Source organism: Artibeus jamaicensis, unplaced genomic scaffold (genome assembly GCF_021234435.1).
Source record: "Artibeus jamaicensis isolate MK-2021 breed Jamaican fruit bat unplaced genomic scaffold, CSHL_Jam_final contig_497, whole genome shotgun sequence".
NCBI classification, from domain to species: Eukaryota; Metazoa; Chordata; class Mammalia; order Chiroptera; family Phyllostomidae; genus Artibeus; species Artibeus jamaicensis.
Genome location: NW_026521863.1, coordinates 10962405 through 10989468, shown reverse-complemented (window position 1 = coordinate 10989468; position 27064 = coordinate 10962405). Strand labels below are relative to the sequence as shown.

The 27064-nt window shown below is 46.2% G+C and overlaps 1 protein-coding gene across 5 annotated transcripts; it reads right to left on the bottom strand.

The window, feature by feature from the left end:
- On the bottom strand, positions 1-25990 carry ZBTB2 (zinc finger and BTB domain containing 2). 5 transcript variants are annotated; one of them, XM_037156852.2, is made up of 6 exons: positions 25692-25990; positions 19373-19647; positions 18456-18573; positions 17328-17491; positions 10384-10568; positions 1-2722 (listed from the first exon to the last, which is right to left on the bottom strand). In XM_037156852.2, the coding sequence occupies exons 5-6, from the start codon at positions 10554-10556 to the stop codon at positions 1351-1353; spliced, it is 1545 nt and encodes a 514-aa protein (XP_037012747.1). In that variant the 5' UTR covers positions 10557-10568; positions 17328-17491; positions 18456-18573; positions 19373-19647; positions 25692-25990; the 3' UTR covers positions 1-1350. The 5 variants fall into 5 exon arrangements, with proteins under 5 accessions (XP_037012747.1, XP_037012749.1, XP_037012745.1 ...); XM_037156854.2 differs by lacking the exon at positions 17328-17491; XM_037156850.2 differs by lacking the exons at positions 17328-17491; positions 18456-18573; positions 19373-19647.
- Between the last annotated feature and the right edge of the window lie 1074 nt (positions 25991-27064).

Genomic DNA, 27064 nt, shown 5'->3' with positions numbered 1-27064 from the left:
CCATTTAATTAAATGTTTATTCAATGAAGGTATGTATAAAAACTTACAAATCTGAGAACTCAACTATACATGAGATGGGTGGCAGGATAGTCAGTTTAACATACACGTACAGCACAGCTAGTAACTGCTCTTTCCTCTCCCCTTCGGTCCTTGTTTCTGGCTTCTGCTTTGTCCCGGGAGACCGTTCAGTTATTGGCCTAAGGGAAGACTAAAGGGATAATTTTCCTGCTTTCAGGCCAATAGAGAAAATTTCAGGTGTTAAAAAAAAATACTGGACTAAATATCAAAGTCCCATTTTTTTGTCCAAATGCAATTGTTTTTTGGTCCTGATTTCTCTTTGCCATTATTGATGTTTCAATGAATGTTGCCAGTAAACTACTAGCATTAATTTTTAAAACCATTAAAGCTACCACAGGTCCTGCTCACAACTTCCCCCATAAGATCTGTATCCTTTTTCCTGTGGTAGACACACTGATTTAAAAGCAGCAGGTTGGGGCTAAAACAAATTTACCGCTGGCAACTGCTAGAATGGCGTATCAATTCTATTCAGAAAAACCATCTGTTGAATAGTACTTTCAAATCTGATTTTTAAAACCAACAAATTTGTCAAAAATGAAAACACAGTATCCTGTTGTTCACCTTTGAAAGAAGCCAGCACTTAGATAAGGCATGTGCATTAATTCACCTGTTTATAGGAAGTATCCACACATTTTCTCTTACGAACACACAAACTCACAGCTTGTCATGTTTTACCCAAAAATTAAGATTGCCATCACATTATTACTTTTTCTCTGTGTTTTGTTCAAGTAAGTTCCTTAACTAATGATTTTCCTCGACTGGACATAATCTCAAAGGATGCATTCTGACATAGGACACCCGGAGGGTGAGTGCCGAGAACGTCCTCTGGGGTCTGAGGTTCCCACACCGAGATTTTGCATAGTACAGAGCCCAGCTGTGTCTCGAAGAAGCACGCTGTATTTTCTGACATTGCTCTTCTGAGAAGGAAGACACTACCCAGGGAAGGTCATAATTTTAGCTTACCAAATTGCATTCTGGTTGTTTTGTGTTATACCCTTCATTAGTTCCAAGCATGTTTTTAAATAATCTGAAACTCAAAATCCATTTGAGTTGAAAAGTACTACAGACTGTTTTCTTTCCGATATCCCCTGAATCAAAGGAAATGTTCCAGGTTTATAATGCACACAGCCTTGACGGAGGAGGGGACGGCGGGAGGGGGGCGGAGGGAGGGGCCAGGGACCCGTCTGTGTCATGCCATAGAACCACGGTTCTGAATAGGGAAAGGGAAGGGAGTCTTTGTAAAAATGACAGTTTTAAAAAGGTAAGCGACGTTCAGTCTAACAACACTGTTTCCTGTTCCTTTTTAATGGACGCTAACACAGGGTGGTCAGGTTCCGTTACTTCGGAGTCCCCACTGCCCAGCAGGATGGAGCGCCCCTCATCCAGGGCAAAAGCGTCCGAGTTTTGGTTCTGGCACGAGTGTTTGACAACCTCGTTGGGGGTCGAGAACGTTTTGTCGCACAGGTTGCATTTGTAGGGCTTGTTAGTTTGTACCAGCATGTTGTCCATCTGACTCCCTTCCTCGAACGTGCAGAGCTCTAGGGTCTGTTTGTCCACCATGGTGTACGTGTCGATGCTCTGGTTGAGGCACACATGCCGGGCGGCCTGGTTGGCCCTGCAGAAGCTCTTGTCACAGGTGCTGCACTTGAAAGGCTTCCCGGTGTGTATGTACATGTGCTCCCTCCAGTGGCTCTTCTGGATGAACTTGCGCCCACATATCGTGCACTCGTACTTGCGCCTCTTGACCTCCCTCTCTTGGTCCGCCTGCTCCAAGTTGTCGATGTCCGCAATGTCCGAGGGCGGTGGCGTCTCTGAGTGCTGCTGTCCGTCGATGATGGGGGAGTCTGAGATGTGCTGCAGCTCACTGTCACTAATCATCCCAGCCTCAGGCACTTCCAGGGCGTCTTTTCCGAGGTCCGCCGCGTTGCTGCAAAGGGACAGGGGCACTCGGCCTTCTCCGGGCTGGCTGGCCGTGAAGGGGACGCCGGTGTGAATCTGCAGGTGCTCCCGCAGACTGCTCCGGAGGGTGAAGCGCCGCCCGCACAGGTGGCAGGCGTAGTACTTTGGGAAGCTGCCATTCCTCTTCATGATGCTTGGCTTGACGTGGGCTATGGTGAGGGTCGCGGGCTGCTCGTCAGAGGAAGAGGCTTCCAGGTTGGTCTCCTCCCCGGCGGCAGGGGCAGGAACAGGAGTGGAAACGAGTTCTGGAGACAGGGAGGTCTGCAGGGGGTCCGAGGGAGCCATATGTGTCCGGTTCACCTGGGTCAGATTGGAAGCCAGCTGAGACAGCTGCGCAGCCTCAGGTGCCTGCTCCTGGCTCATCCTGGAGGTCTGGGGCCGGGGTTCTCGCCCGAGTTTTTCAGGGGCCGAAGCAATCTTGGTAGCTTGTCTCAACTGATGATCTGCAATCTGAATGCCATACAAGGAAGAAGCCAGTGGGAAAACTTGGTCGGGGTGGGAAAAGGCTCCCTGGCTGGCCAGGCTGGCCTCCTGGATCAGAGGGTAAGCGTGCAGAAACTTGATCCCCTGTTCCAGACGGACGGGATCGATCAGCTGAGGGGCCATCTTCCCAGTGTACATCAAATGTAGGAGATAGCTGAAAATATCAGGCTGTATGTCAGTTGGTTTCAGACGGACACATTCACTGAAAGAAACAAGTAAAAAGTCTGTCAGTCAATGCCAATCCCCGCCTCAAATGGTAACATCCAGTCTGAAGAAAAAAAACAGGCACTTTTAAAAAGGCAAATGAAACACGAACACTTTCCAATTCTTACTGAAAGTTGAATGAAATGGAATGGAATACTCAAGAAGACAACAGGAATCTATATAATTTAACGTTAACTACATTAAGAACAGAAGTACAATAACCATATTCTAAAGAACTAAGAGAGGTTCATGTTAAACAGATGGACCTTCCTAACACACAGACTGTTGAAGCAGTTTTCCTCCTAGTAATTTATGTAAAACTGTATCAAATTTGTGTTTTCTGGAGGGGATCCGTCTTGCTATCAGTCTGGGTGGCTGGCCTGTGACTCAGTACTGGTTAGGAGCCAGTGACCTGGCACGTCTTTCGGCTAAAAGTCTAGGATTCATTATTGACCCCAATGCCACCCAGAGGTCAGCAGATCTTTTAAGGTAAGTCAAACAATCTACCTGATTAGAAAGTTTCTTCATTTGTAAAACGACCTGGGGAGCCGGACTAGTATGAACAAGTGCCGAAGAGCAAAACAGAAGTGAGAGAAAAATAAGCCTCACTCTGTGTCCACCACGGCGGTGGGCACTGCAGAGGCGGGACAGAAGGCCAGCTGCGCTCCAGCTCCAGTGCCGTCGGATCACCTTCCCAGCACCGCTGGAGCGCATTCGAAAGCAGCTGTGGGGCTGCTGATTGTCTAACTCTTAGACCTCGGTGTTTGCATCATCCCAGAAAAGGCATACTGATTCAAGCAGCGGTAGTCAAAGAGGTCCGTTCCCACGGGCTCTTCCTGGGCCATCGGCAATGACAGAAGCTTTACTGCGTCAGCTACCAGTGAGGTACAGCTCTACATGTTATGAGGCATATGCTATCATCCACTTCATGAATATACTGTATTCGTGTAAACAATGCATGCTCAAGTCCAAAGACGCCTTCTTTAAATGTCTTTAGATTTTATCGTTTTTTCAAAACTTGTGAAAATTTTAAAATATTTTTATTTTAAATCATTTTTCGTTTTTCAATTATAGTGGACATTCAACAGTATATTAGTTTCCGGTATATGCCTTAGTGATTAGACATTACATAACTTACTAAGTGATCATCCTGATAAATCCTGTATTCACCTGACACCATACATAGTAATTAGAAGGTGACTCTGTTCCCTGTGCCGTACTTTTCATCCTTATGGCCATTCTGTAACAAACAATTTGTACTTCTTAATCCCCTCACATTTTCCACTCTCCCCCTAACCCCCTCCCACCTGGCAAGCATCAGAATGTTCTTTGTATCTATGAGTCTGTTTCTCTTCTGCTTGTTCGTTTATGTTGTTTTTCAGATTCCATTGTTGATAGTTATGTATTTATTGCCATTTTACTGTTTATGGTTTTGATCTTTTTTTTTCTTCTTCTACTTAAAGAAGACCCTTTAACATTTCATTTAATATTGGTTTGGTGATGAACTCCTTTAGCTTTTTCTTGTCTGGGAAGCTCTTTATCTATCCTTTCATTCTAAATGAAAGCTTTGCTGGATAGAGCAATGTTGGTTGTAGGTCTTTGGATTTCATGACTGGGAATATTTCTTTCCAGCCCCTTCTTGCCTGTAAGGTCTCTTTTGAGAAATCCACTGACAGTCTGATGGGAGCTCCCTTGTAGGTAACTAACTACATTTCTCTTACTGCTTTTAAGATTCTTTGACTTCAACTTCTTGCATTTTAATGTAAGACATTACGATGTGTCTTGGCGTGGGCTTCTTTGGGTTCACTTAGTTTGGGACTTAAATGTCTATTTTCTTCACCAGGTTAGAAAAGTTTTCTGTCATTTTTTTCAAATAGGTTTTCAATTTCTTGCTCTTCTCCTAGCACCCACAATGATGCAAATGCTGGTATACTTCTAGTCATCCCAGGGGCTCCTTACGCTATCCTCATTTTTGGATTCTTTTTCTTTTCCTTTTTGCTGTTATGATTGGGTGTTCTTTGCTTCCTTATATTTCAAATCACTGAGTGATTCTCAACTTCATCTTCTTTACCGTTGATTCCCTTCTTTATTGCAGTTAGTGTATCCTCATTTCTAACTGGTTCTTTTTCATGGTTTTCATGTCCTTTTTTATGCTGCTGTGGTTCTAAGTTCATTGAGCATTCTTATAACTACTGCTTTGAACTCTGTATCTGTTAGGCTGCTTGCCTCCATTTCATTTAGTTTTTTTTCAAGTTTTCACTTGTGACCTGTTTCTTTTGTCACATTTTGATTGCTTCTCTGTGTCTGTTTCTATGTATTAGGTAAAGCTGCTATGTCTCCCAGGCTTGGTAGAGTGGCCTAATGTAGTAGGTATCCTGTGGGGTCCAATGCACAGCCTCCTGTTCATCTGAGCTGGGCACTCCAGGTGTGCTCCCCCTCCACCCCCACAACACGGGCTATGTACATTTTCTGGTCTAGTCGAAACTTGAATGCTTTTGGCACATCAATGGAAGGGATTCCCTCCCAGGCTGAATGACTGAAAAGATTGGCAGGGGCCACTGTGGAGAATCAGCTGTGCAGGGTCCCACCCCACAGAGCAGAACTTACTTCAGCTGGGCTCTGGTGCCTGCTGAGCCCACCCCTTGAGTGTGTTGCTTATGGAGGTGGTCAGGTGGCGCTCTGGTGTGGGTGAAGCTGTCCAGGTGGTATACTGGCTCTAGGGCCTCCTACTAGGTGCAGGCCAAGGTCAGCCACTGCCTTTGTTCTGCTCAGGGCCTCCTGGCATGAGCTACACAGCAATCTGCAGATGGCTGCTACTTGCATTGGCTTTGGAGATACTTGAGAGAGGCCAAGCTACAACCAAGGCCAGTCGTGCTAGTGCTGGGCTTGGGGCCACTTATTGAGAGGTACGGGGTACACAGAGGCCAGATGCTCCTTTTTTTTTTTTTTTTTTTGTGAGGTTTTAGGGAAGTCTGAAGCATGTGCCAAGACAGACCATTTGCATGGAAAAGTCAAGGGAATAGTGTGTGTTGGGCCCACAAATTGGGTAGTGAATCACCATGGTGGGGCTAATGGTGATAACCAGGTTGATGGAGACTCAGATATGGTTCCTACCCTCCATCGCTGTGGGGGGGGACTCAGAAAAGGAACAATGGCCTCTGCCAGCACTTCTGTCTGGGAGAAAGCTGCCCCTCCAGCTATGGCATTGATGCCAGAAAATTCAGTTCCTCCCTGTATGTCCCTGCCACCTTTTGAGCAGTTGCCCCAGTGCTGGCTCGGAGGGAGTGAGTCTAAGTCCAAGTGCAAGTCCATCAGAGGGCCCTTTAAGAAGAACACCTGGGAGGGACTTTACAAACTCTTGGTCTCCCTCAGCCACAATCCCCACTGGTTTTTTACAACCAGAAGTTGTGAGACTTCTCTTCCTGGCACTGAAAGCCTGGGCTTTGGGGCCTGGGACGGGGCTGGGACCTCCACTACTGCAGTAACCCATCCTGGTTTGTATGCGCCACACGTGGGGGGTACGGGGCCAGCGGTACTCAATCTCCACCCTTCCTACTAGTCTGGATAGGACTTCTTCTTTACATGTTCAGTTGTAGGACTTTGTTCAGCTAGATTTCAGCAAGTTCTCAATGATGGCTGTTCTGTAGTCACAAATCTGATGTGGCGGGGGGAGGATCTGAGTACTGCATTTACTTACGCCACCACCTTGACCAGATAGAATCAGTTTTTACTACACTGCCTCTTACTATGATGACTATTTTTGTCTGCTTCACCTGTTGATTGTATTAACAAATAGTTTCCATATGTTAAAATATTAACAGTATAATCAGCTCTTCTAAATGTAATGTTTTATGCTATTAAAAAGGGGGGGAAGTGACTAATAGGAATTTAAAGATTTGAATAATTACTGTATTACTGTACTAATATATTTTGATAAATGCATACAAACAATTATGTGAAAAGTATGTGACTACAAACTGTGACAGCCAAAGAATAAAGGTCAAGCATAAAAACTAGCTTTGACAGAATAAAGGGGGAGACTTAACATGGCTCTATTTAAAAAAGAAAAGAAGACATGGAGATCATTCACATCTTTATTTGGACTCTTTTTATAGTCCTTTAAATTATATATTTATATTCCTTTAAACAGGAATGCAGATACAGGTGTTCTTCCCATTAATTACAAGGTGAGCACCCACAATATTTTATGTACACTATAACATGTTCAGGTGCTCTAGGGAAGTTCAATATTCAGAATTAAGCTTCAAAGGTTATGTGTGGTGAAGAATACACTCATAATGTAACCAACTCCAAAGTGAAGACATAACCAGAAGGGACCTCCCCAGGGCCAGGCGGAGGCCCAGCGACCTGGGAAACTACAGGCCTTTAGGGAGGCAAATCTCCCCCAGGAGATGACGGGGCACCTTTCGTTCTGCCAGGATGAAACGTTCCTCTAGGCAGAAGGAAGAGTTAGAGTTAGTGAGTCCTTCTGACGCCCAAGGAAGAAACGGAAAGGATGGAAACCCCAAACTGGGACTAGGTTTTTTAGCATCCCTGCGGGGCACCAAGCAGATCCCCTTTACATAAAAACTTTGTCGTCAGTTTTGTAATTTCCTCTCACTTGGTATTGTATAGGCCGTCCTTTGTCTAAAGCCTGTGAACCAGTGTGACTGGACAGTACACATGTCACATTTTAAAGAACTCCGTGTATTCTTGGATGGCAAAGAAAAGATGGGGCTGGGGAGCCCCCAGTCCACACTTCAGCCAGGCCTGGAAAGAGCAGGTTCCCAGGGGCCCCGAAGAGCTGGTGAGAAACCTCCAGGGAGAGGAAGACAGGGTCCCTCGGGGTTACCGCCAGGGCCCAGGGTGGTTTCCAGACACCAATTTATCTTGATTTCTTCACTACATATTTTTTTCTTAAGGCAGAAGCACATACACACACATGAACATGTAAAAGAGTTGTTTTAAGAAGTTCCTTGTGTCAGCTTCTAGCCATCTCCATCCTTGACTGCTTTCACTCTTACGAAAGAAGGCAGCTGACCTTCTTCCTTAATCATTCAGCTCGCTGTGGGCCACTTGGTTCTTTCCAAGTCCTCCGGGAAGAACATGGCTCTCTACATACAGTTCTACCCGAGTGGCTTGATTTGCAGATGTCTGCTTGACAGAGCTCTTTTATGCAGGAGAAATAGCTCCAACACAGTTCCAAGCCCTTCCTATAAACCTCCACAGTAATTTACAGTTTCAATTTTTCATTCACTAGCATGTTAAGATGGGCTTAAAGAACTTTGAAAATGAAGATTTAAAATGTAAGCCACTGTTAGAGGCTGTACTTAACAAGGCCTGTCTTAGTAGTTTTATTTTTGAGAGCGGCAAAGTCTGCAGCCCTTAGAAGAGTGTACATGGCATAGACACCTAGTGGTCACTATAGACTGAACACTCCGAGCAAAGTGGGAAAAAAGGATCCTCTCACCCTCCCTCTTAAGTAGCCAGGCGGCAATTCTTAGTGGCTTCCAAAAAAGGTGCTGGTTTAAAGGCATGTCTCTGGTCTTCACCCAGTATTTGCTTTGTCCCAATGAGGGGGGCAAGGCCACTGGGCGGCAGTCCAAATGGCACGTGCCATCTCTGGTGCAGTGACACGTTGTAGCCTAGACTTGGGACTAATGTCTCCTTGGCTATCATGCTCCCTGGTTGGAGAGTCCTTTACTTGCTGCTGACACTTAGGTAAGTTTCCTGCAGCTGTTTAGAAGTCACTGTATTCTTTTACTCCTACAATTAAACTCTTTTCCGAGGCAGGTTTAATTCAGTGTGTTGGGACTTCCAAGTATACTTCAGCTATGAAGCCTCAGGAGCATGAAGTCTCTGAGAATGAGGTAAAAGGGGGCGACCTTAGAGCCACAAGATAAAGCGTATCAAGTGGCTGTTATGTACGGATACCTGAACTACACACTATGGAGTCATTTAAAAAGATTTGTAAAACCCAATGTCTGCCTTCAAGAATCATACAAATGGGTGGGGGGGCAAGTGGACAGATAGCAACAACCAAAGGGAAATGGACAGATCTTACAAATGGCATAAAGTGCTAGGAAATATGAGACAGGAAGAGCTAGCTTTTGATCCTTTTGGTTTGGGCAGGGGTCACGGAGAGGTGAACTGGGACTTAGGGGGTAGGCAGAATACCAGCAAAGTGTGGGTCAGGTGTGGGGTGGGGATCAGGCCAGAGGGGGCTCGGGCTTCAAAAGACAAAATAAGGAAACCTGTACATTATTCTGATGCGCAACGGGCACACTCCAGGTTTCCAGTTACAGGAACAACACACACAGTCTAGCAGGTGTCTGATCAAAGGGACACTACAATCAAAGCAATGCTCAGGAATATTAATCTGTGATGTGGAAATGATTAGAAAATGGAAATGAAAAGGGGAAGGAAAGGATTATATGAAAGGCATGTTGAAGAAAACCTGATTTTGGAACAGATAAGACAGAATTTTAAGGAGATTTTGAGCTTTTCAAAGATAAAAATGTGGGGAAGCTAGGAGGGACCTGGGCAAGACTTAATTCAGTTTCAGATACGCTGAATGAGATAAAGGAGGAAGTACACGGTAACTGTCAGACAGGCGGCCTGGGGAGGAGAATAAAGCTCAACGTCAGAGCTGTAAACTGGTTTCCAGCAGAGGCCCGACCCTCAAGGGTGCACGCCCATCAAGAGAGCGTGCACAGTCCAGAGCAGCGCTCACCTAAACTCACCAAGGGCAGAAAAACGTGGGACCAGCAGAGCTATCGGATGCAGTCGGTGACCCTTAAGAAGGAAGAAAACACCAAGTGTTGCAGAGGACGCGGCCCACAGGGACCGAGAGGACAGAGTGGTTCTAACAAAGAGGCGACCTCTGCACAAGGGTTTCAGGCCACGCCCACGGTAGGAAGTGCGGGCTGAGGCCAGCTGGGGGGGGGGGGGCAGCGGCAAGTCGCCCGGAAGCATTTCCGCAGTCAGGCAGAGGACAGGGGCACCGCCACTCAGGTGTAAGGGAGCACTGACTCTTCAGAAGGGGGGGGGGGCGGGGGCTTAAAAGTATAAAACTGAACGTAGGGAATGGACACTGAGGGGTGGAATCTGGGCCCTCCAGGTGCAGGAGTCTTTTCCTTCAACACTGAGGGGCCCTTTTCTCCAAGACAGGAGAGACGGGAAGAAAAAGCCAAGTAAAGATACTGAGATTGAGTCATTTTAAGAGAAAAGGAGATTGGGGGAATTAACGCGGTCAGGCTTCTCATTAGGGACACAAGCGTGAATACCGGAAGTGGGGGGTCCCGGCGGGGGTGGGGGGGTGACGGCTGGATGGGGGAGAGGAAGAGACTGATGAGGTCTGGCTCAACTGGCTTCCTAATGGACCTGATCTGGGATCTGGGCCGTGTCAGTGCCCCTGGCGAGGGTCCCTGGAGGGGCTGCTTGGGGCCCCGAGGCCCATCATTCCCAAGTGCTGCTGGAAGGATGAGGAACCAAGAATGAGGACACGAGTGAGGTCGTGAGGAAACTGGGAGCCCGGGAGCCCAGGACCAGGGAGTGAGACCCATGTCTCGCTGAGGGCAAAGAGCAGGTTCAGCGGGACGGAGGGCCCCAGAAGTGCAGAGCCTGCAGTCATCAGATTGTCACACCCACGTTAGTTACCTGGTCTGATGGACAAACAACATCTTAAAGTAATTGGAGAATGAAGCAAGAACTGATTTGTGTGCCTTGAAGTACACATCGCCGATGGCAACCGTGCAGTCACACAGGAAACCAAACTCGCGCTGAGCGTTTAACTGCTGCAGGAGAATAAGTCCATGGTTGGCCAAATCCATTTTTTTAAAAATCTGCAAAGCAAACAATTTTTTTAAGAAAGATGATTCATAAACAAGTATGTGTCCTTATAGTCACCAATAGTAACGATCACAGGTAGCATGCCAGGCACTGCTAAACATGTTCCCTCGGTCCACTCATTCAGTCTTCACAACTCCCTCTGCGGAGCTGGCCTGCCTCCCACCTCCTGGCGGGGCCGCTGTGCGGGGAGTTCAGGGACGGCTCCCCCGGCCCAAGTCTGCGTGGACAGTGTAAGTGGAGGAGTTAGGAGATGAACGCAGGCAGTCTGCCCTCCAGACAGCAAACAGCCCCAGGTCATTTAGCCTTTCTGTTTAGGATTTCATATGCAAATTTTAACAAATCTCCAGAGAGATGAATTAAGTTGCTGGGTAGGGCCACAGCAGGGCAGGGTGAATCTTACTAAGTTTGGGGCAGTTTTCCAGCCCCCTGCAAGGGCTAGGAGACAGCAAATGCCCACCCATGACATTCGGGATAAGGAAGCTGGATGGGCTTCGAGAGGTGTGAGTGTGAGTGACACAGCCCAGGCCACCTAGCTGGAAGGGGACTGCAGGTTCTAAGATCCTCATTCCTCACGTAGCCCTAACAAATCCAAATCCATCCACAGCAGGAGAACTGCCTCTAGAGAAACTGGTTCATCAAAGCAGGAGACAGCTCCTTCCCACAGCCAGACACCATTTATAAAAAGCCCATGACACACAGATTAACATTATACTTAACAGTACGCCTAATGCTTAGATTCTTTTTCCCAAGGATGTCTGCTTGCTCTCACTATTCAACAGAGCACTGGAAGTTCTGGCTGGCAAGTGCAATAGAGCAGGAAAGGAACTAAAAGGCACTTAGAACAAGAACAAATAAAATTGTCCCTATTTGCAGAGGACATACTTGTTACTCAGAAAATCCCAAGGAATGTACAAAAACTCATAGAACTAATAAATGAGTTTAGCAATGCCACAAGATTTAAGATAAACATAAAAATCAATTGTAATTCTATATACCAACTTTGAATTTGTGGACCCTGAAATTAGAAATATTCCATTTACATGCACTGGCTGGTATAGCTCAGTGGATTGAGCACGGGCTGTGAACCAAAGGGTCACTGGTTTGAATCCCAGTCAGGGCACATGCTTGTGTTGTGGGCCAGGTCCCCAGTAAGGGGCACATGAGGGGCAACCACACATTGATGTTTCTCTCCCTCTCTTTCTCCATCCCTTCCTTTCTCCAAAAAATAAATAAAATAAAAAGTTAAAAAAAAGAAATATTCCATTTACAATCACTAAAAACCCTGAAATATATACATGTAAATTGAACAAAACATGCATAAGACTTGTTTGTGGAAAACCAATAAACACTTATGAAAAGAAATCGAAGATCTAAATAAATGGAGACATTATATTTAGTTAGGTGCATGCAACATAGTAAAAACTTCAGCTTTTCTAAACTGATTTGTAGATTTGAAACAATTCTTATCAAAACCCAAGTTAAGAAGTTTTTTGGAACATCTAATTGGCTTTATTAAGCAATTCGAGAGTCAGGCAGCACTGCACCTAGTGAGCTGAGAGAGACTCTCCAAGTGAGATTTTTTTTTTTTGCAGATACAGACAACAATCCAAAATGTATATGCAAAGGCGAAGGAACTAGAATAGCCAAAGCGATTTTTAAGAAGAGTAGTAAAGCAGGAGGAATCAGTGTCTTTGATTTCAAGATGTGTTACCTGAGCTACACACTCAGACTGCGGTCTCTGTGGAGAGGTGACCACGCAGCTCGGTGGAGCAGAGGACGGAACTCAGAAGCAGGCCCAGGTAAAAATGCGTGAGTGATTGCTCACAGAGACACGGGAGCCATTCAGTGGAGGAAGAATCATCTTTTCAAAGAAGGGTCCTAGACTCACTGGGCTTCCATAAGCAAAAAAGGGAAAAAAGAGAAACTTGACCTAAGACTAACCTTAAATAAAAATTAACTCAAAGCAGATCACAAACTCCAATGTAAGACACCAAAGTATAGCTTTGGGGGGGGGGTGTTAATGGGAGAAAACCTTAGAGCTCTATGGGTAGAGAATTTTTATACTTGGCATCAAAATTATAATCCATAAAAGGAGGAAATGATAAATTAGACTTTGTTAAAATTTGCCCTGGCTGGTGTGGCTCAGTGGATTGAGTGTTGGCCTGCAAACCAAAGGGTCACTGGTTCAATTTCCAGTCAAGGCACATGCCTGGATTGTGGGCCAGGTCCCCAGTATGGGGTGTGCGAGAGGTAACCACGAATTGATGTTTCTCTCCCTCTCTTTCTCCTACTCCTCTGTTAAAAAAAAAATCTTAAAAAATATATTAAAAACTTTCATTCTGAGAAAGAACCTGTTAAGAAGGTAAAAAACAAGTAAACCAAAGCTCAAGACTAGGAGGAAAACTTTGAAAACCTTTGCAAATCAGCCTCTTGATAAAGAACCACTATCTAGAATACATAAAGAATTCTCAAAACGCAACAGTGAAAAACCTACTGAATTAGAAAGTGGGCAAAATAGTTGAAGAGACTTGCACCAAAGAGGATGTGCAGATGACAAATAAATACATGTAAAGACATTTAACACAACAGCAATTCAGAAAACAAAGTAAAACCACAATGAGCTTTCGGTACAAACTTATCAGGTTGGCCAAAATAAAAAATAATGACATCGCCAAATGCTGGCAAGCGTACCGAGAAACTGCACTGCTCCCACATTGCTGGTGGAGATGTAAAACCCTGGAGGTCCTCTGGAGGGCAGTTAGCCGTTTCTTAAAAAACTGAATACGTAAATACCATTTTACCTAGTAATGACACAGACATTTATCACAGAGAAACTGAAAACTTACGTTCACACAAAAACCTGCACATGGATATACACAGCAGCTTTATTCCTAATAGTCAGAAGTTAGACACAGCTCAGATGTTATTCAATGGGTGAATGAAGCGTGCTATGCCCATGTAAGAAAAACTACTCAGACATAAGGAGAAATGAACTACAGACACATGTTACAATGAAGGTGAGTTATGCTGAGTGGAAAACCCAACCCCAAAGGGTACATACTGTGCAATTTCACTTATATAACATTCTTGAAAATTATAGAGATGGAGAACAGATTAGTAGCAGAGGGGTGAGGGCAGCAGGAGGGAAATGGGCTCTGCTACAGAAGAGACACGAGGGGTCCTCACGGTGACAGCAATGTTCTGCAGCTTGGCTGTGTCAGCGTCACCATGCTGGCTGTGGTACCAGACTACAGTATTGCAAGGTGTCTCCATTAGTGGAAAAAGGGTGAGGGCATACGGTGTCCCGCTATCATTCCTTGCAATTGCATAGTAATCTACAATTACTTTGAAATAAAAAAAGCTTAATTTATTAAAAGGCCCACGTGACACATCAATTAGCCAGATTTTAAAAAGGAGATAACTTGAGAAATATGGAAGCTACTGTGGAGAATGCATTACCAATAAATAACCTTTAAAACAGAAAGTGACCCACAGCGATTCTTCCTCAGCTGGTGACCTCCCCCCGTCCGTCCTGTTGTAGGAATCAACTGACACATTGAGAAGCTGGCAAGTGTTCCCCAAAGCAAATGAATCAAATGGAATGATACTTTAAGAGACGGATCAGGTCATGAAGCAAGGATCCAGGATATTCAGTTTTGTGTTTTCTGCCAAGAACTGTACCCACCTTTGCAGTAATTTGAGTATAAAGACCTAGATTGTGGTCTCCTTTAGGTGTGAACATTGGTGGCATGGGTCAGGAGTTGAGGTCCGCCCCCCCCCCCTCGCCTTTTCTGTGTGTGTTGGAGAAGGTGGGAGCCTCAGATAAGGAAGGGGAGACACAAACGGGCGTGGATTCGTGATGAAGGCGGAGAAGGTGTCAGGTTGCAGGGACTGGGATTCCAAAGAAACGCCCCTCTGACCATCCCTCTGACCTAACCTCCACCAGGGCGTGGCTTCAGAAGCTGGTCCCCGAGGCTGTTCTCTGAACAGTGCCCAAACACCGTCTTTGCCACCTCACCAGCCTGCTTTCCTCTACAAAAACATGTATCCTCTGAAAGCCAGGTGTGATGGGCTGCTGTCAGGTACTCGCCTGGACTGGCGGTGGTCACCTGCGCATTCAGGCAGCTTTAGGTAGCGACTGCCACCCACAGCAGCTTCTAAAGTATTAACACACTGATATTATTCCCTTGATGTTATGATAAGAGTCGCAATTATTTATGGGGTATTTACTGTTAACCATTCACTTTCATATGTTATTCATTTAATTTCACATGAACTTATGCGAGCTATTTGAGGTTGTTTGCTTTTTTTCCTTATGGATCCGTACAATCCTTGCTGTACGAGGAGCATGGGCCTTTTGTCACAGCTGCTGCTAATACTGTTCACTTTCGCATTTGTTTTATACAGATTTTTGGCATAATTTTGTTTTAATGTCATCAGAGGTACTGTGTTTACAGGCACGCATCATCTCCTTTGACACGGCAAACTGCACAGCTCCCTCCCGTCCCTTAAACAGACCCACATAGGTATTTTATTCAGACTGTGAGGACAAAGCCATGATAAAACTGTGAAATGTTTCTTTTCTAAGGGGTCCACCAGTCATTTCAGTGTCTCAATTTTGGAGCTTCTGTAACTGGAAACACACTGACCATGCCCTTCCTAGGCCCAGGGTAGAACAAGTGCACAGGAGGGGTCTCAGTGGAGCGAGGAAAGTGTAAAGAGGAAAAAAAAATGAAGACAACAGTCAGGTCCACACTTCACATGGCAAACTCCCACACAGATTAGCTCCGAAAATCTTCAGAGACTAAAAAGTCTTAGGAAGAAAGATACCCCCCCCCCCATTCTTACAACTGTGAATGAGCCTGAGATACTGGGGTGAGAGGGAGGAGGGCAGAGGGCGGGGTCCGTGCCTGGATTCTAAGAGAAGCGCATCCCTGGCAGCTCCTGCTCTGCCTTGTCCAGCTAACAGTACTGCCTTTTTTAAATCTTCTTTGCTCATTGCGGCCCCTTCATAATCATTCCCATGAGGCTCTACTTGCAGTAGAGCCACTGCACAGGCCGAGGGTGCAGGTCTCCGAGGGCTGGCCCTGCTCGAGGCTACCCTGCACCTTGTGGAAACGAATGTCCGCGCTCCCACCTCCACCAGCTGCGCTGCCCCCTGCACTGAAGCAGCTCACGGAGGCCACCGAGGCCCGTTGTTTCCCTGCCCCGCGGACTAGTAGTTTGCTCCACGCACTTAACACCCTTCCTCTGGCACCACAGTGAATATGCTCCTGGCTTCTAGGTCACTGCACTCTGGTTTAGGTCTCACCTTTGGCTGTTCTATTTTCATTTCCATCAACAATTCCTCTTTCCCTGTTGCCCTCAGCCTTTGGTCCACAGCCCACTCTCATTCTGCGGGCTCTCTTTAACAATCCAATCCACTTTCACTTGGCTGTCCCATTGGAACCCTAAATTCAACCTGGGTGAAACAACCCTAGCCCTCCCCTTCCTTCCACTTCCTTTCCCCAGAAGGACCGTAAAAGCTACGGGTGCAAACTCACTCCTTCCACACGCCCAGTGCGGTGTATGCCGCCATCACCAGCCCCTCGACCAAGCCCGCAATCTCAACGCAGCGTTCAGGCCCCCAGGTCCCTCCCGCCTCACATCAGTCGCCCACATCCCACCAACCTGAACCCTATGCCAGGGCCACGCCTAAGCTCTGCCTCCGCCCTCATCTCCTGTTTCCGGCTCTAGCTCCTCTAATTCATCCGCAACGACCTTCCCAGAGGGCGAATCTGACGTTCCTATCCTGCTGAAAGTCCTTCTGTGACTCCCTACTGCTTTTGGGATGAAGCCCAAATTCCTCAGCATAGCTCACCCGGCCAGCAGGACCCAACCCCTGCTGACTCTGCACTATACGCTCTAGTGCGAATCTAATCTAATGGTTTCCAGACCTTTGGATTTCACAGACCTACTAAAAACCAACCAACCAACCAACCTCCAAATGGGGCTGCCATGACACTGTGGCTCCCTCTTTATTTTCCAAGAAAGGACATAAAACAGTCAAATGCCTGGTGGGGACAGGAGACTTTTAAAAACAAACAGGTAGAAAGGACATAAGGTCAGAATATCTTTCTAAAGGAAAGGCAGGTTTGGCACTGTGTTTAACACATGGAAACAGTTTTTTTTCTAACGCAAAGACATCACAACATAAAATTTGACTTATGACATTAAGTTGTGCCTGTTTTCTTATTTTAAAAGATTCTATTTATTTATTTTTAGAGAGAAGGGAAGGGAAGAATAAAGAGTGGGAGAGACACGTCAGTGTGTGGTTGCCTCTCACAGGGTCCCATCTGGGGACCTGGCCTGCAAGCCAGGCATGTGCCCTGACTGGGAATCGAACTGACAACCCTTTGGTTTTCAGGTTGGCACTCAGTCCACTGAGCCACACCAGCCAGGGCCTAATTGTTTTCTTGATACAAGATCGTCCACTTGGTAATCTTTACAAGTGATCATTAAGTATCCCAACTTGTACTGAAGTCCAAGCATTATCAGAAATCCACTGCCCAGGTAGCTCAGCTGGTTAGTGCTATCCCCATGCACCAGGGCTGCAGTTTCCATCCCCATCTGGGCACATGCAAGATGCAACCAATGAGTGCAGAAGTGAGTGGATCAATCAACTGATGCATCGATGTTTCTCTCTCATCAATTAAAAAAATCCAGTTCCATTCATGCTAATAATAGAGACAAAGTGATGTTACATTACTCACTTTGGAAATCCTGGATGAACTGAGATAAGATGAAGAAGGGCAGTTTCCGGTACCCGAAGGTTCTGAAGGCCCAGGACCTCACTGGGTCTAACAGTCTGCAACACTCACTATCAGTGCTGGGCAGCTCGGCAGCCTGATTTCCACACGCGGTTCGGAGAGGCAGCCTGTTGGAACAGGGCCTGAGACCCCTGTGCTGGACCATGAACACGCCACACTCACAGGGACTCACCACTGCCATCTGCCCCATCCCCAGCTCTAACTGTCCTCTGCAAAAGTTCCCTGATCCTCAAACAAGGAGGCGCTGTCTGCCTACGGGGCATCTGTGAACAAGTTGGTTCACATATGTCTGCCTGATGCTTCCTGAAAGCTGGCACCGAGTCTTATTTATCATTTACTATTTTGTCCATGTGTACAGCACATTGTCTGGTGTTCAGTATTTGTTAAACAAATTAATAACTCTATGTTGGGAGAGGAGAATACTGAGCTCCAGCCACAGCTTGGTCTCTGACTAGCTGGGTGACCTGGGGTAAAAGTTCTACTTCTATTGATCTTACATTAACCTCAAAATTCTCATCCATTTACTGTATGCTAAATTTTGGAAGAACATTTCAATTTTAAAATGTTAATTCCTGTTTGTTCATGCTAACAATTAAGTTCTGAATAGTGTTTTATAGTTATGATAACCCTTCACACAAAACATTTAATCCTCAATAATAATATGGTACCACCCTGGCTGGTGTGGCTCAGTGGACTGAGCACAGGCCTGTGAAGCAGAGGGTCACCGGTTTGATTTCCGGTCAGGGCACATGCCTGGGTTGTGGGCCGGGTCCCCAGTGGGGGACACATGAGAGGCAACCACACATTGATGTTTCTCTCCCATTCTTTCTCCTTCCTGTCCCCTCTCTCTAAAGATAAATAAATAAAATAATTAAAAAATAATATGGTACCTTGTTTTCTTATATTCATTATTACAAAAATTACTAATGACCACATTAATAAAAAAGACCACTTATGCGCCAAAGATCAGCGATCCTCTTTCCTGAAGAAATTCAGACTCAGAGCAGTGAGGTAACTTGCCCACGTGCAGGGCGGACTCTAAAGAAGCAGGTTTGGGAAGTGGACAAATACCTGGTGAGAGCTTTCTAAGGTGCCAGGCACAGTGGATGCAATGACATGCAGAATACAACGTCTTCCCTGCTGTCATCAAATAAGTACACACATTTATAACAGCCAACTCTGGTAAGAGCTATCAAAGAAAAATGTAAGTAAATATGAGGTCATAAACTGGGGTCTTATTTGGGGGTTGGGGGTCCGGGAAGGCTTCTGTAAGGAAATGTCAGTTAAGCAGATAAGAGATTGAGAAGAGTTAACCGGGCAAAACAGACTATTCCAGGCAGAGGGATCAGCATTTGCAAAGGGCCCAAGATAGGAGGGAGGAAGATACAACTGAAGAATGGAAAGGAGGTCAGTGTGGCTTTAGGGCTAGGAGCCAGAGAAGAATGAGGCAGACAAGGCTGGATACTCAAGTCGGTTAACGATTTTGGTTTGCATCTTAAAAGTGAGGAGCAGCCACTGAAGGGGATTTCCAGCAGGGTGACAGGATCAGATGCTTGCAATTGCAAAAGTAACTAAATTGGGGTGTTGGTGTCAAAAGAGGTGGGTGGGTGAGGAGAGGCATATTAAAAGTCCTGAACATCCTGGCTGGGTAGCTTAGTTGGTTACAGCGGCATCCTGATACACAGAGGTTGTGGGTTCAATCTCTTGTCAGAGCGCATGCCGGAAGCGACCGATGAATGCTTAAGTATGTGGGACAACTGACTGAGGTCTCTGTCTCTCTCTTCCCCGCCCCTCTCTCTAAAAGCAGTAACATTAAAAAGAAAGAGAAGTGGTAGAGAGGGGAGATGACAAACTGGGTGTGGTGATGAGGGGAGGGGCAGCATTTGAAAGATAGTTGGAAGATAAAAAATCAAGAGGACTGGCTGGTGGATTAGGTGGAGGAGGATGGGGGAAAACCGGGTGTCCAAGATGACTCCGACATTTCTAACCTGTGTACGGGGTAGATTGTGGAGGTCTCCACCAGGAGAGGGAGGGAACACAGGCAACACGCGGCTTTGTGGGGACGATCATGGAGCGAGGTCAGACTTGTTGGGGCTGACATGCTTTAGAGACCGACACCCGAGGAGAGATGTAGAGACCATGTTGGTTGTAATGGTCTGGAGCCCCAAAGTCTTGACTGTGATTAATGTCTTCAGAGAATCCAGGTGTGTCTGACTCCCAAAGTCATATCCTTAAATCACATGATAGTTCAGAGAAGTTAAAACTGTAAACAAACACACAGAAGTCCATTGAACCCTGGGTGTAAATTTCATGCTCCTTCCACTACACTACCTTGCTAGAGATCACTCCTGAAATTCCAAGGGCCAAAATCAGTCATGAAACTGAAGACATACATAAAGCCCCCAGCCATTGAACAATGTAAATGGAACTTAAGTGAGCTTTCATAGAATGCCTTCCTTAAGTATGTGTAAGTGTACAAAGTGGTTTTTTCTTAAGTAAATTCAGAGGCTGTAAGACATGTCATGTCGAAATAAGGAAAAAATACTTTCCAGAGCCAAATGTAAATAATCTTTTATATTAATGCTTTTGGGTTGGATTGCCACGGTTTCCCACACTGATAACTGATACTCCCAGACGTCAAGTGCTTTCCGCTTCCATCATGTACCGCGTGGGGGCTGATCCTTCAGCTACTCAGCCTTTGGAAGTGCAGCTGAATGGGACAAACACAATCACATTACATTCCGACAACCCAAGTTCTTCCTTCACTTTCAATGTAAGAACAGGAGGCCAAAACAACTTGTGGGAATTGATGATGCACTTTTTAAAGATAATAGCTCTCTTAAGATACTAAATACCACTTAGACTACCTATTTCAAGAGCACTAAAAGGTCCTCTGAAGTCCTTGGTATTATTTAAGTGAAGCATATATGAATATTGTAATGCACAGGGTGCATCACTAACAGAAAAGCACTACCCACAAGTAAGATTGATTCTTTCAAGTGGTTTAGACCACTTACCAGGATGAACAAACCTGCTTTTTTCAGTTAGCATTATTAATAATGAATACTTGAGCACCCATACAGTAAAAATGAATGAGCCTGGTCATCTGAATTTTAGTCTACTTTAAAACTGCATTTCAAAGCTAGGAAGTGTATCTTATTTAGTGTTGGTGACAGACTGGTATTGATGCATACGTATTTTTAACATTTCTTTAGTCAATCCTCTTCTACAATTAGAAAAAGGAGGGACATAAACTGACCAACTGCACTTACTTTGATTTTGTAAAGCATGCATGTGTAAAAAAAAAATTGTCTTTTGAAACTTATTTTGCCTAACTTAATATTAAAATTAGTTTTTAATTTTTGAGTATAAGTTGAGGTCAGTTCAGGGACAGCTTAGGCGTCAAGGAGAAGCAGGTCAGAGATTTATGGCTAATAAAGAGTTGATATTAAAGTGATAATTCTGCCCTGGCTGACGTAGCTCAGTGGATTGAGTGCGGGCCTGTGAACCAGATTATCGCAGTTCGATTCCCAGTCAGGGCACATGCCTGGGTTGCAGGCCAGTTCCCAGCAGTGGACGCATGAGAGGCAACCATACATTGATATTTCTCTGCCACTCTTTCTCCTTCCCTTCCCCTCTCTCAAAAAATAAATAAATAAAATATTTAAAAAAATAAAGTGATAATTCTACAGACATTATGTTACAATAAACTTTAAGGACACCTACAGAAGAGCACACAGCAAAATTTAAAACCCAATCTAATTCACTTCAAATAACCCATGAAAGTAGAGATTGCCTTCCTTTCTTAAATGCTATATGAAGATTAGTAAAATCAATCTGAAGAACATCCAGTCACCTACAGGTACAGCTCAGGGTATGCCAGAGAGGAGCACCAATTGTGTTTTAATTCAGAGTCTTAATCTAGTAATTTATTTCAATATTTTAGGGCAGGGATTCTCAAACTCTTTGAAATCAGAACCCCTTTATAACTTCTTATTTATGTAGAATATAACTACTGGTAGTTACCATATTAGAAATTAAAACTGAAAAAATTTTAAATGTATTAATTCAATTAAAAATAGTATGAATCCCACTGTGTGCTGACATAACATTTTTACTTAAAAATTGTATTTTCAAAGCAACAAAAAAATAGTGAGGTGGCATCTTCTTCTATTTTTAAAAATCTCTTTAATAGAAGAGAACTGGATTCTGCATTTACTCTGCTTCTCCACTGACTGTTGTGATATCTGTTTTGGTTGATTATCGAAGAAAATCCAGCCTAACATCCATGTGGTTGGAAAAAGATGAATTTTAATAGCCTTTTCAGGTAACTGTGGATATTCTTTGATACTACATCAAAACCTGACAAATTTTAATTTCTTAAAAGTTGTGTGATATAACAATAGGTCAGTGAATGATATTTTCCTACTCTATTAGATAGTAAAATTCATTGCTCTACCTTGCACTTGGAATGAATTATTTGTGCATGATTTTTAACATCATCAATTGGTCATTCGGAAATATCAGCTCATTGAATGTGTGGATCTTCTCAACGTGGACACATTTTTTTTCAACAGTGGAAAGGGGCAGTAACATCTCAGCATCGTTATAAAAACAGTTTTGACCTTGGGGAAACTTGAAAGGCTCCTGGGAATTCTCCCAGGAGTTGGAATTCACTCCAAGGGACTGCAGACAAAACTTAGATAACCCCTGTTCAGAATCATTCAGGGGGTTTGGAGAATCTAAGTGACTAGGCATGGTGTAGGAGAATACATGCTTCGATATTGAGCTCAAGACCATTTTGATGATCACCCTTGGTTGGTGGAGAACGTAGGGACACACATTATTTAAAGGAACTGTATGTGAAAAGTGCTTATAAAGTAAAAACAGTTGTATCATTAAGTACTATGTGTAGGTGCTTTACAAATTCCTATCTTTGCACACTGATCTTTTTTGAGGTGAGGAGGTCACACAATACGTACCTCATGCATGTGAAGTGGGGATAATGTGTTTGAGCACAGATACCAGGCTCTGACTTGTAACGGCCTTTGTACCATAAAAAAAAAAAGGTACTAAATGCCTTGGACTGCCAACTCCTGGTAAGTGTTCTGTGGCTATTGACTCCATCCCTTAATGGCTTATCAGTATTGTAAAGACCCTGGATCTTATTTACTATTGATTCACAGTAATATTTTAATTAACTTTAATTTACCAGTAAAAATTATAACCTACTTGAGCCTAGAAAATGTTCTCAATCCAATATTAGGAAGTTTACTTTTTTTTTCTTCAGGAAATAAAAATTCTCAACTCCCTTTTAGGCTTTCACGGTCATGCTTTGCAATCTGAAGACCAAAAGCAGTATGTTAAGTGATCAGCGCCCTTTCGCCAGGAGCACTTTGAAATCTATGGTAAGAGTTTCCGAGGCACCAGTTCTTCCTTTACTGTGACAGCTTGGTGCCGCACTACTTGCCCAACCTTAAAGTTACTCCAGGGAAAGATGAGTGGGTCTAGGGATGAAGAACTGAGACAGGCAGGAGATGGCAGGAGAGTCTCCAGCGCCAAAGAAGCTGATCCCAAGGCAATGCCACGTATCAGCCTTAGATGTTTCCTTCAATCCCTATCTCTATTTCAGTAATTCTCAAGCCGGGAAAAGCAGATCCCCTTATGCAGAGATATGCAGTGTTCTCAAGGTGCATATCCTTGGACGTTGGGGTGAATTTTACATTATATCATAAAAAATTTTATAGCACAACAGCACAGAACTTGGAGGGCAGTGGAAAGCTCATATTAATCTTTTTTTCATATTAATCTTTAAAATAAAAATGAAACTGTCGGTATGGCAGCTTTAATTCTATGGCTTAAAACATGCCTAGTGTTTATTCTCTGCTGCTGGATTATTTTGGTAGCAGAATTCGTGGAGCACCATCTATTTACACTCTCTTTGAAGAAAAGCTTTAAAACTACAAGGAGTAGGACTGTACAACTAAGCATTAGTGGTGGTCCACCTGCCATCTCTTAAGGACTCCTTCACTGTTTACTATTGGTGGTACTTAGTAACACTGGTATATTACTTCTTTGTATTTTTCGAGCTGACAATGGTTTCAATAAGATTAATTCTTTGGCTAGAAGATAAACATATACACCACACATATGAGAAACCCCCAGTTTAAAGGAATGTAGTATTAGTAGTAATGTCTTCTTAAAAATTACCTTTTAACAATTTTAAAACACCCTCAATAGACACCAAGAATGCAACATAAACTTTAACAATTAACTTTGGTCTGTAATAAATCAGAGAAATGAGGATTTAAAATGTCTTAATTCTGATTTTTTAATGAAATTTCGGGCCTCTCTAATTAAAATACCAGTGCTATATCACGCTGCTCCTGAGCTGCGTCAGGGCCAACATAGATGGTCCGTCCTAGCAAGGATAGAGCAGCCCAATTAAGGAAACCTAGAGCACCCTGGAGTTCAGTGAGCCCGTTAACTCCGACTTCTAATGTTTTAAGACAACAACCTATGGAAAGGAATACGACTGAAACTCACACACTAAGCCAGCTCACTCTATGATGAAGTGAACGCTGCAGATGGGTGGGGGGCGGGGAGCAAAGAGCCGGGGATTATTTCCCTAAGGCATAATTAGGAGTTGAGTAGTTGCAAATTCTTGCAGTAAATGGCGTAGCAATAACTAACTGTACTTTGACTCTCTGCCCAATGACTTTCTTGCCTGCTCTGCTACCCTTGCTTTCTTCTTTATTGCCCTCTTTAATCACTACCAGCTAAACGCGACAAAAACCTCGTTTCCTAAGCATCTTCTGTACTACCAGTTCTCTATGCAGCCTTGTTTAAACATTAATGGCCTGGGATTACCTACATAGAGAAAAAGCCAGGCGCTGGGAAGCGGCCTTCGTGCCCAGACCTCCCATTCTCGCAGCGCTACAGGGTGTGAAGACTACGTGGGCACGGAGAGTGGCTCCAGGTCGCCAGTCTCACGCCGCGAAACAAAGCAGGTAGAAACCACAGCGCAGCTGTGGGCCTTATCGGAGGCGCACATCGCCGGTGGAGCGGAAGCCGAAGACTTCCCGCTCTGTGCACCCACACCCGCTGTCCCGGCAGCAGCCCGCGAGAGTCGAAGCATCTAGGAAAGCAAATATTTTCCTGGCCCGCCGGAGAGCCAGCCAACGGCTGCATCACCCTGCCTGCCCCGCCCCGATCGAGGGGGCGGGGCCAGCCAGACTCCAAGGGGCCCAGAGGAACAGGCGCCGCGAACCCCGGCCCGCCCCCATTCCCTAGGGCCAGAAAGGAAAGGAGGGGAGGGGCGACGCACTCAAGCTGCGCCGTCCCATGTGCGCGCGCGCGCTCGCCCCAAGTCCCGCGGAGTTTAACACAATGCCGACGCCTACGCCGTGCGCAACGCCCCGGCCGGCGCAACAGTCCCGGCGCCGGGGGCGGAGGGTGGCCAAACAAGGAGAGGGGAAGAGCGCGCGCGAGAGCCGGAGACAGCGCGAGACCCAGAGGCCGGAAGCGCGCGTGCGCGCCCCCGCCCGCGGGCGGGGAGGCGGAGCCGCAGCAGTAGCGGCAGCAGCTGTAGGAGCCGCTGCAGCTGGGAGAAGCGCCAGAGAGGCCGGGCCTGCTCCGGTCGGACCGGATCCCTCCCCTCCCCCTCCCTCACCGCTCCCCTCCCCCAAACCCACTTCCGCAGCTCGCGGCCTTGCCGCCGGAGAAGCGGCGGCGGCAGCAGCAGAAGGCGGCGAGGCGTCGGAAGGATTACGCACCTGATGGGCCCACCTCTTAGGGCTCCAGCGCGGGACGCTCACCGACCGCCGCCGCTCGGGACGCACTTCGCGGAGGCGGCCAGAAGGGAGGGACCGGCGACGGGGAACGGAACGCGAATCGCCCCCTCCCCTTTCTCCCTCCCTCCTCCGATCCGCCGCCCGCCCTCTCGGCTTCCGTCCCCTCCCCCTCCTGCAAAACCCCGGATGAAGCCGCCGCCGACTCGCCGCCGCCTGGCTCCGGGGGATGGTTTTGTCAGGCGGCCAGAGCCCCGGCGCCAGGCGCAGCCGCCGCCGCTCCCAGGGGCGCCCCTGCTCTCACTTCCCAGAACCCGGTCCCCGTGTGGCCCGGGCCCTCCTCCTGCCTTCACCCGGAGCCCCGCGACCGGGGTCATTAGACTTCTTTGTTGCCACCGTCGCTGCCGGAACCGTTTGCGCGGTCCGGTGGCCCCCGCCCCCCACTGCCGTCCCGGAGCCCGGGCCGGGGGCGGCACGTGGGCACCAGCCCCGGGAGGCGGAGGCGGTGCGTGCTTACCTGTCGCCGGTGCTGCTGCGGCAGGGGGTGTGGAAGAGGCACCGCTGGGCAGCCTTGGCCGCGCTCTGCCAGCCGCCGCCGCCTGTCCCTCTAGCTGGTGCTGTTGCTGCTACCGCTGCTGCTGCTGCCGCGGTCGGTGTCTCCGGCGCGGCGGCGGCGGCGGCGGCGGGGCTTTTCCTGTCCGGTTACGTTAAGGTCACATGACCGAGAGAGTGGAGCGACTAGTGCAAAGAGGCTGAGAGCGGCTCCCGCCGGGGGGGAGAGGCGGCGAGAGAGCTGTGGCGGCAAGAGCCCCCTCCGCCCCCCTCCCGTCGCCTCCCCTCCCCCCGCCCGCCTCCGCCTCCGCCTCCTGCTGCTCTGCCGCCGCCGCCGCCGCCTGCAGCACTGACTACACTGCCGCTCCCGCCCAGGCTCCGCTCTGCTCCGGCCAAACTTCTGTAAACCATGTGCAGCCGAGGCGAGCAAGGAAACTTCTCTCCACTTACTGGGGCTGGAGGCTTCAGTCACAAGCCCCGTGTTTATATAAAGTGTTTAGGTAGGATGATCCTGGAGATATTCAGAAAAGGGATGGGAAACTGGTGCTTGAATCCTTCTGCAAGCTTCTGCTTGACATCTCTGGGCGTATGCTTTTGTCCCTTGACTTCCTGTGTTAGCATAAGTTTTAAGTTTAAGACTTGGAGTGGAGTTGAGAATCGGAGATAATTATAAGTCTCGTATCACCAGTGGTAATCGAAAAGTCATACCGAGGAGAAATGCCTGTTTCTGCTGTGTGTAGAGGTAGAGGTGCTAATTTATAGAATAGTTGAGTGTGATAAATGACGTTTCCGTTAGTTAGACGTTTTCGTTAGTATTGAATATGATTTCAGTAATTGGGTTTTACCTGTTGCAGCTTTGGTCCAAAAATATCAGTAGTGTGCAAAGCGTGTTTGTTACTTAAAAACAGTTTATTCTCTTGTGAGGTTTGGGTTCTGAAGTACTGTTACAGTAGAGTCCAGAGTTGGCCATTCTGTAAATTTAGAGATGCTGAAATCTTTTTTAACAGGGAGGTCCTGAAATGTATCAGGGCAGGCAAGGGACTTAGATTCTCTGATAGTCAGTCTTACTGTTTTACAGTTAATCGTTGTGTTGTTGTCATTTTGATAGAATTTTATATCTGTGGAAGCACACTTCAGTCCCTTGAGGACTGAGTTTAACCATTTATTATTTTTCCATGTACAACATTTTGAAGACTCAAAAGAATGTGGTTTGATTTGTAAGGGAATGGTGGCAGCAGTTTCCAAGGTACTCTGGTTTTAAAGCATGTTCCCTTGGTTATAAGGTCCTTGATTTGGTGTTGAACCCACTTTGGTTTACATAGCACAGTGCCCTGGCAC